General features: G+C 37.6%; 1 protein-coding gene across 1 annotated transcript in view; it reads left to right on the forward strand.

Moving 5' to 3' along the window:
• Positions 1-287: 287 nt before the first annotated feature.
• Positions 288-15184, forward strand: part of LOC128863957 (uncharacterized) — a 35927-nt gene continuing 21030 nt past the window's right edge. The window contains exon 1 of the mRNA XM_054103397.1: positions 288-2077. Within this exon, the coding sequence (XP_053959372.1) occupies positions 1723-2077 (355 nt within the window). The 5' untranslated portion in view covers positions 288-1722. The remainder of the gene's footprint in view (positions 2078-15184) is intronic.

Below are 15184 nucleotides of genomic sequence, written 5' to 3' on the forward strand. Positions count from 1 at the left end.
AGAATGAGAGAGAGAGAGAGAGCGAGAGAGAAAGAAAGAATATATACCTAAATAAATTCACAACATTCTCGCTCGTCCATCGGCGCCTAAGAAGTTTCACTTCAAAAATACAAAAAAGGACACGGAAAAACGTTAGTGCGTACTAGTTGAGATGTTGGCTGAAAAGAAAATTGCCGGCGGCTTACGCAGGCATTATTTAATTTTTGAATTATGGAGTATTACTTTTCTAAGTTGTTGAATGATTAAAAATATAAATAAATAATTGCCGCGTACACTTCTGCTAGGTGTTTGGCCGAGCTCCTCCTCCTATTTGTGGTGTGCGTCTTGATGTTATTCCACAAATGGAGGGTCTTAAAGTTTTAAGCCGACTCCGAATGGCAAATACAATATTTTTTATGAGGAGCTTTTTTATGACAGAAATACACTCGGAGGTTTGCCATTGCCTAACGAGGGAAATAATTTTTTTTGTTTACATTTTTTCGATTTCAAATACCATCCTAGATTTTACTATTGAATATTGATGATATTACTAACTATAATACTAAATTTTATTATCAGTTCGTAAAAATTTTCTTGTTCAACTGGTCTAAGTGGGAACGGAAACCACTTAAGTTCGCAAAAAATGTAAAATACTAATTATTATGACAAACATTATGAAAGTATTTCAAGTGCGTAGGTAAATACATAAAATATAAAAAATACATACATAAAATAATACTAAATTATTCGAGTTGCACTCATCATTTCAACTCTCCCATTCCGTCATGCGCCTTCGAGTGAAAGCTCTGGTTTGTTCAACTTGGTGTCGGCGACGCTCTGTTTATGGCGAAAAGCACTCAGCTCAATTCAACGCCAACTAGCGTTCAGCCTTGGCATTGGCAGAAGGCCGAAGCCGGGAACTGTTGCTCCACAACAACAACAATCATAACAAACAAAACATGAGTAGAAGCGTCGCTGCTCAGCTTATCAAGCGTTAGCCGCAATAACTTTGGCTGGCTGGCTGGCAAGTTGGTTGGGCGCTTCGTTGGCGGGTTGTACATGCAGTTGCCACAACCAGCCCGAATCAGTTGTTTACTACACTGGTAGGAGGACGGTTGCGTTTGCGGTTGCACAGAAGGTGGCGAATAGTGAACGAGACAAATCATCAAAAGAACGCAAAAAGAAAATAGTAGAATCGAAATTTAAATTGCGATTTTTCGATGTGTTGTCGTGTGCCGTGTGTCGTAAAGTGTGGCAAATAGTGCGTTTGTCGTTTAGATCTTTTGTTACACACATACACACACAAACTAATGCATGTATGAAGCTGTAGAAAAGTAGTTGGATTCAGACAAAAAAATTGTCAACATCTTCGACAACAACTATATTTGTGTCACTTACCAGCCAGAATATCTGTGCTTGTTGTTGTAACCTGACCGCAGCGCGTTCTTTGTGTCGTCGCGTTTGCCACTCCGCGTGCGCGTCTGTATGCGCACCCACTTCTGCGCTGTGTATGCGCCCACCTGCGAGCGTAGAAAGTGTCGCGCTCATTAGACGCTTCTTTGTGAAGCGAGCAATTTGTAAAATCAACAAAGAAATTCTTTCCAATACGCGAAGAGAGATTTTTAATTAAATCTTCTTTTGCAACCAAAAAAAAAAAACCAAAAAATATATAAATAAAATAGAAAATAAAAACTCTTTGCGAAAGCATTCCATTGAAAATTTCTGCGCAATCAAAGACCGAAGATGCGCTTTGGTTCCACAGTTAGGTTATTCCGGCACGGCTGTTGCAGACTGCTAAGCACCAGCAGCATAGCCGAGTGCGTTCTATTTGCTGCGCTGTTGTTGCAGGCCTTAGTAGTGGCAGCAGCGGCCGATGGCGTAACAGCTGGTAGAGGTGGAACGAAAGGATTACCGCGCATGCGGGCAGCGAAAATAGCCCGCGTTCATGGTCTGCAAGCAGTGCCGGAGGGATTCGGTGCAAGTGATTCCAACGCCAATAGCAACAATAACAGCACAGCGCCTGGGACGAGGGCGCGAGGCGAGCAGAGCAGATATGGTGGCGTTACGGACAGCAGCAATCAGTTAACTGGGAAATACGGTGAGTTATGCAACCAAAAGCTGAGATGAGAAGTTTCTTAGCAAATTTCTGTACAGAATAGAAGATTTTCCGTTGTTAAATAAATATGGTTATAATATGAGGCTTCTCGAAATTAATTTTCATATAATAAAAGGACTTTCAGTAGGGGCATACACATTTTATACTTAAGCACAAATGCACCCTTCACAGCCTTTTTGTGACACTGCAATGCACAACGGAATGCAATGCTTGCATTTTTATTATAGTCAAGTTCAGGAACAAAAAACATCGACACATCACACGTTAAGATCCCACTGTAAATGCCAAAGATATGATGAAAAATGTAAATGATTTTTGGCGAGCATAAATTTATTGACGTTAGGGTAGAGCGTTAGGGTTGCAGGAACTGAGATCTGGCGAGTAAACACTAGAATGGGGTACTTGAGGTCATACATTAAAATACCACTGTAAATGCTGAAGACGTGGTGAAATGTGATTTAAATGTAAAAAGGCGACCCCTAAATTTGGCAAAAAATAAAAAATAAAAAACTGCGAAATGACCTTGCAAACATACGGTGAATTTTTTTTCGGCGTAAAATTATCTACCAGATTATAATGAAAAAAATCATTTCAACAATATTTCAGGCGCCATCACAATGGCTATGAGGCTGGTGTGTTACACAGTAAACAACCGATTTAACCTAACCTAATAATATTTCTACTTTGTATTACCTTTTTAATTTCTACAGCCCTGAAAAAAACACTTGATATAATGTAACCAAATAATTCAGTAAAGTAAGAATACTAAAAAAATCACTTTTCACAAATTTTGGTACTTTTCAAAAAATTACAAGGGCATTCCTTTTTCAATTCTGGCACATTTCCTTAAAAAGAAACAATTCCGTTGCATTGCTCAAAGATTCGCAAGTTAAGTACAAGCACTCCACCAATCCACGGTAACATAAATCAATTGGCAAAATATCTACACATACATACACATCTACAAATATACATAGGCATTAGGTAGCTCTAAGAAAAGAAAAAGCTTCTACTTACCGAATAAAACACGCAGAAACACTTTTCGTATAGAATTCGATTTAAAAATATTTTTCTTAGAGGTTCTCTCCAGGTTTTGCTAGCCGCGGATAACCTTTTGAACTCACCTGTGCATATTTCCTTGTTTCCCATTGAGCAGCGTGAGAGTTGTTGCCCAACATAAGAAAAAACGAGCGCTTATATTAAAAAATTACCAAATGGTGATTACCACTCATTAGCATTATTTTTATTCAAACACTAATTAGGCAAACTCAAAAACTTAAGCAACAAAACTAAACACAAAAAGAAAAATACAAAATACAAAAAACAAAAAACAGGCAAGCAAAAACATTTACGTAAAGACCACCAGAGTTTTCTTTTCCGTAAACAATGACATATTTGGTGAAGAAAAGCTGTGTTGGTTTTGTTTTTGCAGCGCAGCTCAAGCTTCGATTTAGAAACTTGAAGCCAAAGACTTAAGCAGCGAACCATCATCACGATTAGCAATTTGTCTGTTGTGCTTCGGAAAAAATGGCAAATAAATTCAGCGCAACAAAGAAAAATGTAAAAATGTGTAGCGCTGGTGTTGCGGTAAACATACGCTTGCTTTTAAATTCTATCATTAAAAGTAAAACAGAAACAAAACTCTAAACAATGGTAACAAATGCGGTGAAGCAGCGCAGATACCTCCAACATCGACTTTCAACTTTTAACTTTCAACGGAAACACTAATATTTATGTAGCTGAATACAAATCAAAAAGCAAGAAATTAACTTTGCAAAACACCAAACAAAAAAAAAATACAAAAAAAACATAAGACAAACGCGGCCAACTATACACCTCAAACCAAAAACGGCGCAAACAGCCGAACTTTGCCCTGTTACTCGGACTGTGGCCAAATTGTCCGCCGGATGAAGATATTTAGAAGCAGCTGAGTCAATTGCATATATTTTGTTGTTGTATCCGTTTTACCTTTTTCGCTTTTGCTCACCTTTGTTTGCTTTGTTCTACTATTAAGCGACCTGGCTGAGCTTTGTTGCTGTCGCAGTTGGACGAACTGAATGATGGTGAAGTGAGGTGTAAATGCATCTAATAAGTCCATTTTAATATAAAACAAATGCAAACACGGAAAACGGAATGAGCAGACACAAACAACACTGCAAACAAAGGGGGCGAACGCACGTCACCTTTTTTCATGCCATGCAAATTGGCTATTCGAAAGAGAGTACAGGCCTGCTGCTCGCCACATATTTCACATAGGACAGAAATAATGATTTAAAGGGTATGGCTGACAGAAGATATATTAATAATATTTTGATATTTGCATTGTTTGGGCTTGGTGTTGAAGTTACTGCAGTTAATGTTGGGGTAAATAGTGCAACTTAATAAAATTCAATTCATCTGCTCGCGACAATAAATACTTGGGCTGTACCTCAAAGAGCACCCGTTTTGTTTTGTTTGCTTCCTTCGATACTCGCCGTCGCCAACTTGTAAAATTCTAAAAGTCTTGCGCAGAATCTTCTTCTCAAACACTCCAAGGACGCCTCATCGGATTTAGTTATCGCCCACGCTTCTGCGCCACTCAACAGGAAGAGTATGATGGGAGCCTTGTAGAGTGTTAGAAATGTCGGTGTTAATGCTGGTTCCTAGATAAACGAAGTCTCTTACAACCTCGAAGTCATAACTGTCAGCGGTGACGTGGGTGCCGATACCCGAGTGCGCCGACTATTTGTTTGTAACTGATTTTTAACTTTCATATTCGAAGAAAATCTTCGGGTCAATTATTCCACCAATCCAACACACCAAACAGTACATTTTAGAGGATGTAATGATTTTTCTGAAATTACTCAAGGGCTTTCTTCTCCCAAATGTGGCAATTTAGTTTGTTGACAAATCCATCCAGTGGGAAATGAACTTCATCACTAAAGAAGATTTTGCGTGAAAAACCAACATCAAGTTCAATGACCAATTTTCCCTTTTAAAATACCTTTATTTTGCTGCACTCCACATACCATCATCATCATCATCATCATGGCTAGCATTTCTTCAAAGCCGATGGTAGAGTCACACCGCTCTTTCTCGGTCTTCAATCAGAGCCTTTTTAGCGTATACAGTAGGCACCACGCGAAGGCGAGGTTGGCGGTTGCGTAAGAGTGGCTTTATTTGCATATTAAGGAAAATGCTTCCGCATAACCAACCAGGAATTATCAAATTAGAAGTTATAACCCCACCACCAGCACTCCCTACACTATTCACAATATTTTTTCTGAAAATAAAATTTTTAAAGTACACCCAATTGTAGGGTCAGTTGTATTGTAATATATGGATGTAGATGGATGTTGTCATTATAACTCTTGTGAAGAAATCAAAAGAAAACAAAATAGAAAAAAACAAATACTAAAAAAGAAAAAGCAAAACAAATAGAATACATCATTTCGTATAAATTTAACAAAGAATCCATAAACATTTGTCTTTCTGAACGAAATCCATAAACATTTGTCTTTCTTTGTATAACGAAAATATGATATAGTATTTTTTTTTTGTTAGCCGTTTTTTTGTACTGCAACAATTAGGAATTTCCTAACACACTTTCTTCACACCATTTCGTCTTATAGGCAGCTGAATTTTCACTTCAATTTAACGATCGCCCTACGAATAATCTGCTACTGGTACTAAGCCTTGTGTACTTACATACATTGGCATGTAAATGAGGGAAGGGAGAATCCGATACTAGCGCCGAGAGAATGGCAACTCATTTATAACAACCTACACTGCGTGCAGACCTTTTAGATATTCAAAAGCCAAAGCAAAAAAAAAAAAACAAATAACAAAATAGAAAATAGAAAAAAAAGCACTGCACAAAATTTAAATAATCTTTTGGCAGCAGCAGCGGTCAGCTTTCTAACCACAATTCAAAAATGGATTTAAAACTTAAAGAAAAAATTACGAAAAGTATACATTGACGCTAAACAATGGCGTATCATATGGCATGCCATGTATGGAAATGAACAAAACTACTATGAAATTACGTTAGCAAATATCGTAAGTGCAAGTGTTTCAACAACTCTTTTAATAAAATTACAATAATCAAAAGCAAATGAGAAATCAAAAGTGCATTTTTGCTGCGCCGAGTGGAAAATGGTGCATGAGCGCCAAGTGAATTCACGCGAGGTACTTATCTTCATAGAGACAGCTATGGACAGAGAAATAGTGCACTTCTCTCAAATACCTAATTATGATGATTATTTTTACTAGATGACCTAGTAAAACAGTTATTTTTCCACAAGTATTTCCCTTTATTTCAGAATTATCAAAAAACGAAAAATAAATAAGAATTCAATATCTGCCATTATAAAGAAGTCAAAAATCTTAATTTATCATATTTTGAACTGGACATTAAAATAGCGCACTTTTACCGATCTGCAAGAAAAGCAGAAATTAGTTGTTTCAACTTGGTTACATATACTTATTTATTTCCTACTTTGTTTGTACTATTAGTACTTTGTTGAGTATCCAATATTTTCTAAAATTGCTTGTCACCTTTGAGGTAAAATTTCTATTAACTTTTGGCATTTCCCCAAAGGAATAGAGTTCCAAACTTCTTGTTCTTCTTTGCCATAGTTCATTGGCATTTTTTAATTTTTGGCGCATCTCTAAACATCTCTTGAACATCCCTGTCTGTCATTTAATTTGATTTGGTTTAGCTTCATTCGTGAATTTTATGCTGCAAAAAGAGTGGAAGCGTAGGCGAAGTCGAAGATTAAGATAAAGATATTTCGTTAGTGCTACCAGCTCATAGCAGTAGTCACAAAAAAAAAAAGGTTAAGGGCCCTCTGTAGTTGGAGTAATAGTGAAGAACTTGGAATCGGCCGCAGCGCTTTTTGCGAAATTGTTCATGTGTACAAACTTTAGCAAGTAGGCGAGTGGCAATGTGAGACAATACAAGCTAGCGATACTGGAAAATCCTAAAGAAATGCTTGGTGAGGTAATTAAGCTGTGAGCAGCTGTTACCTACACCAAATAGATAAAAATGGAAAAGGGATCAAAACCACTGTATTATTGACGAGCGCAACCATAATAGTAAAAATTTAGATTTCTGTTGTCTGCCTGCTCTTCCATGTTTTATCTTGTACATTTTTACTATTAAAAGAAAAATTGGCAATATTTCTTCACAGCTGCTAGTTAATAATATGATTCAAGAAGTTATTATTGTATGTATTACTGAATATTGCTAACATCTCTGTTTCCTTTTTCTTTTTTTTTTTTGCGAATCATATCCTTGTTATGACAGCGTTCAAAGCGCCCATTTACCCATACAAGTTTCCAATGCCAAGCAAAACAAGTACAGCGAGCAAAGCCCGTCTGCATTGGGCCAGCACCTTAAAAAAATGATGCCCAAACATTCAACTTTGTTGTGCACCAGGGATTAAACTCTTGGTTTTTTCACGGTGAACAAAAGTCTGCTCTCCAGGACCAATCATATTAATTTTAGTTTCGCCCGCAAAAAGTATTTTTTCCAGAATTTTACGACTTTGCCTCTATCGGCATTTGCGAAAGACAAATGTGCTTTAAAAAACTTTTCGTCAGTAGCGGTTTTTTTCCATTGACTCGCCCATAAAATATATTTTGATTAAGGGGGTTTCGCACAAGTCTGCTGATATATTCAGGCTATATTCCTCACTTATTTCTAGCGTTATCCCTGGAGAGGATTCAAAAGTGGCACGCGTACTCTTCTTAACGATAGCTTTGTCCCGCTGAATTGTAGTCTTACGCGCAGACGTCTTTTGAACTTTCTTCTTTTAAGCATATTTTTGTCTGTAGTAATACATTTGATGCCCATGATTTGAATGTAGATGATGATTTGAATACCATTTTGCGTGAACAAATAATTATAATTATTTCTCCACTTTTTGTTTGTTTTGTACTTTTTTCGAAATTTTTTTCCTTTTCAGTAGTCAGTGAGTGCCCAATAGCGATTTTAAATAATTTTAATTATATTTGCAATTATAAAAAACAAGAATTTAGCGAAAAACGTAGCTTTAAGCATATCCACTAATGATTGAAAGAGAACTGCGCTATTTCGTTGTCCAACGCAAAAATATGCGTTTCAAACGGCATTTAAAAAGAAGCATTAAAAAGTTAACGGAACTTATTGTCCGATTTTAGAGAGTAGTGAATCACAACATAACATTGGCATACAAATGTGTACGAATATCAGTTAATCTTCTAAGAAATACCAATTCGCATAGAGGAGACTAAAGGTGCGTTATTTCTCTGGTCATCGCTGTATGTACGAGCATAAGCAGCTAAGCGTTGGACAATGTGGAAATATTGAAAAGAAAATAAGAAATGCAACAAGTTAAGTTGATTGTGTAACACCTAACCGCGCTCTTTATATGATTGTGTTACTATTTGTATTTTTTGTTCATCTTTTTTTTTAATTTTTGTTTTCTGATGGTAGGTTAAGTGTTAAAATTAGATGCTTTTCATATTAATTAAATTGCCGTGTAGCATGAAAAAGTGAAAGTTTGCTTCAATAAATATTTGTGGTGCTTAGTGTGCAACGCACTGATTGGCAGGGGCTTCTTTCAGTTTGGAGCGGCATAACGAGATTAGGTGCTTTGAATAAGCAGATAATAAATTATGCTCGTACACTTACGATCTTACGCTGAATTTTTTTGTGAAAAGCCTTGTGAAAGAGTTTCGAGTGTTAGCTGCATGTGGCTGAAAGTGAAAATAGGGCAAAGAATTTAACAAAACATCAAAAATAATAAACTCAAAACCACAAGATGCGCCGCACAATAGATGTTCGGCGGTATTTACTGTTCGCTGCTTAAGTCTTTTATGTCAATGCCGATGGCGGGATTGGTGGTGGCGCAGCGGGCGGCAGTGGTCACCGTTAAGAATGAAAGTCTATAAAATTCAATGAAGCGCTGCATTAAATTGGCGTTGATGAGTGTTTTCAAGAGGTTGCGCTCGACTTTGTGTGCACGCATTTGCGGTTGAAACAACAATAAAGTACACACCGAGTGCCATTACATTCAAGCGAGCGGTGAAGTAGTTTTACTATCTGCCTGGCCTTTTGCAAAATGCTAACGCAGAAAGTGCAAATATTTATTTTGCACTAAAATGTTCAACTTAACTGCCTGTTTTGAGTTCTGCGCAGAAAATAACACTTGAAATGTGCGTCTGTATGTGTGTATGTGTGTGCGTGTGCATTGCTTTCGCCACGCCAAGCGCAGTAAACTGCGCCTCTAATGAGATTCCACTAGAACGCAACTTGTTCTGACTCGGCGGCACCACAACCACAGCTCCTAGATATTCTAGTCACGTTTTTATAAGCGGCGACTTGGTAGTGACTTTCTTTTTGTCTACCGTAATTTTTGTTTTTGCTTTTGTCATTGCTAGTGTTGGTGGTGCTGCGTTTTTATGAGGGGGATTTTTCTTCTTTTTGTATTTGTTGCTATGCGCCATATGCAAGTGTCGCACCTTTATAGCCAAAAACTTACAGCAAAAGCAACAACTAAAAAGCATATTTTGCGTTTTACAAATGCCGATTGCCACATAAATTGTCAACTTTACTGTTTACGGTTCAACGCCTGATTTCTCACTCGTCTGTTGACGATGCAGAAACGCAAGAAAAAATCAAAGGCAAAAGCCGTCGCGGACAACTTCATACCGAATCTCGAGTTGCAAGTGTGGCTGTCAAGTACTTGTCTGCATATAAACAACCACACACACACATACAGAGACATAGTAGTCGAACTGTCGTTGACCGCCTTGTCTGCTGTGCTGTCAGTAAACATGTGTGTGTTATTGTTGCTTTCGGTACTTAATGATATTTTATGTACCTATTTAGCACTAAATGCGCACATAAATAAAGGAACTTAAAATATAAATAAACAAATATATATGAACCAAGCTTTTCGGGCCTCCCTGCAGGGAAAATTGGAACTAGTAAAGCACATTTCTGGTATGGAAATAACAAGTATGTATTTCCAATGGCCGCACACCTTATCACCTGCAGACATATGTAAAGCTCTATTGGTGTCATCTTGTTTCAGAGTATCACAACAAGAATACCAAGGTGGCTTCGGCCAGGTCGTGGAGTCAAACCGTTTCTCTACAACCGTTTTCAAATTGCCACAGCATTATGCAGACGAGGTAAAACTTCGCAACCTCTTTAACCGCTCAGGGCTAACCATCGCATATGCCGATGCCATCCCGATAATCGCGCGAGCCTGGCAAAACCCAAAAAAAAAAACGAAAACCTTATTTTACATTGACCTTGAAACTTGGATATACTTGTGCATGATTTTTCTAGAAGAACTGACCCGTGTCTTTTGTGAGTCACTCGCTCTCGTTCACATGGAAGTTTTACTACGAATTCCTCCGAATTGAATTGCCTATTTCTCGTGATCTACTTCTAATAGGTCCTTGTTCTTTCAATTATACACGAGTACGGCAGCAGAGGTTTCGAAACTCAGGCACCTTACAGAAATGCATCTGCAGGTAAACCTAATCGAAAGGATGGGAAAATATGAGATGTGTAGCCATCAATTAGACATATTTCGGGGTTTTCAGACACAACTTCCCCAAGGCTTACCTACACATTCACAGAAGTTTAAACTTGAAGCTGATTAAGGTACTAGGCCTGAAGAAACATCCACTTACCGCTACATCTACAATACTTTCTCAACTATTTAGCATGCAATTGCGTTTTTTTGTACAACTATAGACATAACCCTATCTGAATTATTAGTTGCATTAAAATACCAAATGAGGGCGTTTTTTATATTAGGTCAGCTGCTGACAGCCGTCCAGAATGTTATTTATAAGTTTTTTTCTTTGTTAAAGGCCGAAATTAAGGTGTCTTAGCCATAATCTTAAATCTTATTTCGATTGGTTGGTTGGTTGGTTTAAGTGGTGATTCTTCCAGAATCCAACTAGCGCTTCCATTCCGCACCATTTTGTTGCCACATCCTCGTTACCAACTTGTTTACCAGTTATTTACAGCATGACTATATCCAGTCTGTGCGATTCAGGAACTTTATCAAGTTGTTGGCATCTAAGCCAGACAGCTATTCCAGACTCTCGAACAACGGTTTACCCAGGGTTAACATTCTGTCCTTCCATAGGGCAGGGCATTCGCAGAGGAAATGGAAGATTGTTTCCTTTTTCTCCGGTTGTTTACAACTGTGACGGTATATGTTGTGAGGGATGCCCTGCTGCTTGGCTGCTTGTTCTCCCACAGATCAAAAGCCAGTTATGATTGCCGTTAGTCTCCAGGCGTCCCGTCGTTTCATGTTGATCAAGGTTGACGATTGCTTAAGGTTGTAGATGGGCCATAACGTTCTGCTAATTTTGCAATTTGTCTGGTCTCTCCATCTACAATCTGCGATTCGAAGGTATTTTATGGAAATTGCACTCTTGACTGCACATAGTGGTGTGAATACCGATTCTGCAACAGCGTTATTCATGGCAGATCCCCTTCTTGCCAGTTCATCCGCTTTTTCATTACATTCGATGCTCCGATGTCCCGGGACCCAGATTAAGGTAACTTTATGGTTTTCGCTCAAGGTGGTGAGGCTATTCCTGCTTTGCTCCACCACTTTGCACCACTGGATTGCAGCTTGGCTATCCGAAAGAATAGCTATACTGCCCTTAAAAGAGGGATCTGCGATTAGTAGCCTACAAGCTTCCCCAATTGCCAGTACTTCCGCCTGAAAGACTCTGCAAGCATTAGGGGGGCGCACAGATCTTTCAATTTTAAGTCTATGAGAATATATACCAGCTCCAACACCACAATCCATTTTACTGCCATCTGTATAGACTCTAGTGTCGAACTTGTTTAGTGAGAATCCCTTATTCCATTCTTTCCGAGATGGAAACAGATTGACAAAATGTCTGCTGAATGTCACCGTCGGGACGATGTAGTCAGTCCTCTTTGAGGGATACTGGCTTTGTCGATTATTTCGATTAGTCCGTAAATATAATACCGTAAACAACGGATATTGAAGTGGAAGTAACCACAATAAAATATGAAAGTAAAATTTATAGTTTTCCACTAAGCCAAAAACAAATTTTCGTTTACTGATTTCTAATTCTCATTTTTTTTATTACTAATATCGAAATATTTACCTTCGTCAAATATTTCAGAGCTGCTTCTGATTATGGCGAAAAAACAAAGTTCAATACATACATACCTATGTTTATGGTTATGACTGTGTTGTGACATCACTTAAGGTTCTACAATAAATCAGTGAATTTTTTTTGTACTTCTAAGTATATACCCGCTTGTTATCCCATTGCTGTCGAACAGAAATTATTTATGCAACACAGCTATTGCTTTCAGAGATACGCGAAGAAGACATTTTTACTGTTGCTGATGTTTAAAAATTAATTAGCGATTATTGAAACTAAACGAAAAACGAGTTAATCTGCTCCCACGATTTAGTTTTATTTCCGTATGCTAAAAAATATTATTCATTATTTCATGGGGTAGAGTTCACTGAAGTGAAAGATGTGTTTGCGCAGTAATTTATTTATTTATATTATTATTTATTTTTTTGTTTTCTTGCTAAAATTCTATAATTCGTCTACATTTCACTTAGTTGCTCATCATCGGTGTTGCAAATTTGCTCTATGCTTTATTGCTCATACACTGCAATGTCTATACATGGTATGTGTACGAGTATGTGTAGGTGTATGATTTGTATGTATTTTGCTGTGGCTGGTTTCGCCGAGCCCCACTTGACCCATTAACCGCCTGACATTATTGCGAGCTTCCAACTTACTTCCAACTCACTTAGTGAATGCTTGACTGTGGCGTACTTTGCTTGGTTTTTTGTTTAATTAAAAAATCTATAATGCGAGTAAAATATGGCTGGCTGCTGCTGGTGCTGTTGGCCTTTCGTTGATGTGTGTTTTTGTAAATTTTCCAAATACGCGTGCCAATGCAAGAAAAACAACGTTGGCAATTTGCTTGATTGCCGACAGCGAAGAAAGCAAATTTGATGCCTTACTTGTTTTTTTAGCGAATTTTGTGTGTCATGCTACTTTTTTTGTCATGCTACTTTTTCAGGTGAATATTATTTCTTAGTAATAGCGGCTTTGTGTGGTTTTCGGTAAGAATTCTTGATCTTCGATAAGCCGGAAGCAATAGCGGAAGCCGACAGACGTGACAGTGGATTATTGCATGTCTAGCAAATGTAAATAATCAGTTGGGGATTTCGGGGCAATCTGGTGTTGAGGTACAGAGGTGATTTAGTGACTGGATAATTTTTCCTCCAAGCCGGAAATGTTTTTCTTTTATTTAATTTCCATAATCTCATGAGAAGTAAAAGCTTTAAATGTGTGGACTCATTTTTGACGCTCATAGTGTATTTTTTATAAAAATGAATTCAATTTGATATCATTAAATTCTGCCAATAAAGGTTGAGTGCTTCAAAATTACAGCTGTATTTTACTACTCTTTTATAGCTCTTTACACCAAGCACTCTATGACGAATAAAAAATTTATATATGCCTCGTTGAGTTAATTTATTTAGCTGCACTGAAGCATGAAAATATTTTAAAATCAGACATACCAAAGTCAGCAGATCTCAGGCCATTAAATGTTATAACTGCCGAGAGAGAGAATCAGTAAACCATATCATTAGCGTTGAGCCACGTTGCGGACGACACAATCAACAAAGCCGCTATAGAGAATTCGCATTGTCAGAATGATTATAAAATAGTTATTGTACCTAAGCCTACCGTTAAAAATACATATAAATATTCGAATATGCAAGGAGAAACCGGACTTCAATCCATAAACGATGCGCAATGCCTGTGTTCAGTTATCGACAATAAAATGTTAGCGTAGACTTTTGTTTGCACACTGGAATTCTGATTCTGGCTTGGTGATGCCGTACCCCTTTTGCCGGCATAGCGAGTGCTCGCTTAATATTCATGCCAATCTGTGACTCGAGTCACAATTTGGAGTATTCGGTGGTGGTTAAGTAATTAAATGTCTGGCATTAGTCGAATAAGTCATGCATCGTAATTTTTTTCTGCGTAAGTGGGTATCTTAAACTTCTTAAAAGCCTCAAATATAATAATGCCCAACCCTTGTAATCGTTGAATGGAAAATAGAAGCTAGTCAAAGAAATAATAGAAATCGTCATTTGAAAAAATGAAATTTTCAGTATTAAAATTATTTATTTTTATTATATTTCAAATGATCCGTACAGTGCTTTTTTTAATTCAAAAAAAATTAACAAACACTTATTTTTCGGTATTTTATTGAGCTATTAAACGAGCGGGCCCGTTGCCGCATGGGTTGTTGCCTTTGAATCTCCGTGCATGAAATACCAAATGACAGTAAAAGTGTTTTCTAATAGCGGTTGGCCCTTGGTAGGAATGGCATTTCCGAGTGTACTATATTTCTGCCATGAAAAAGCTCTTCACAAAAAATGCTTAGAATGCTTGACTGCACTTTCGATCGCATCCGAAAACTTTGATATCAGGCTCATCTCGGTCTCTAATCACAGCGACATTGCAGGAAACTGTGAGATGGATGATTTAGCTAAACAAGGGACCTGCGAGATAGTTTCTCCGCAAAAGGAGAGGGTTGAGATCTCATTGACTATCTCGCTTCGCCTCAGCTCAGCGAGGGAATTTCAAAAGACGCACTTAGATGTAGTTTCAAATTTAGATTCTTTCATGTTTCACTATTTTTATTCAAAATATGACTCATACCAATTTCATGAAAAATTACATCATTACCCAATTCGAATGTTGAGTTTCAGCTCTGGTAGCAGTGTTGGCTCATTCACACAGACTTTACTTTTCCAAAAACTCAAGTCGGGTCGGGACAATTTTTATATCCTCAACAGAACAAATTTTTTGAAATTTTTTCATCAACCTTGGAATTGTCGACTCATTCGGACGTTTATTACCCTAAAAAAAAATACGAATTTTGCGAAATGTTGTTCTTAAAGATCGATCGTTTTCCTCATAAGTTTCAATAACTCTTACGTCTTGTTCTACCGTATAAAATTTCATATCTGCCTACTTGACAAATGCCAAAGATGACATATGAAAAGCTAC

This window comes from Anastrepha ludens, chromosome 5, assembly GCF_028408465.1.
Source record: "Anastrepha ludens isolate Willacy chromosome 5, idAnaLude1.1, whole genome shotgun sequence".
Classification (NCBI taxonomy): domain Eukaryota; kingdom Metazoa; phylum Arthropoda; class Insecta; order Diptera; family Tephritidae; genus Anastrepha; species Anastrepha ludens.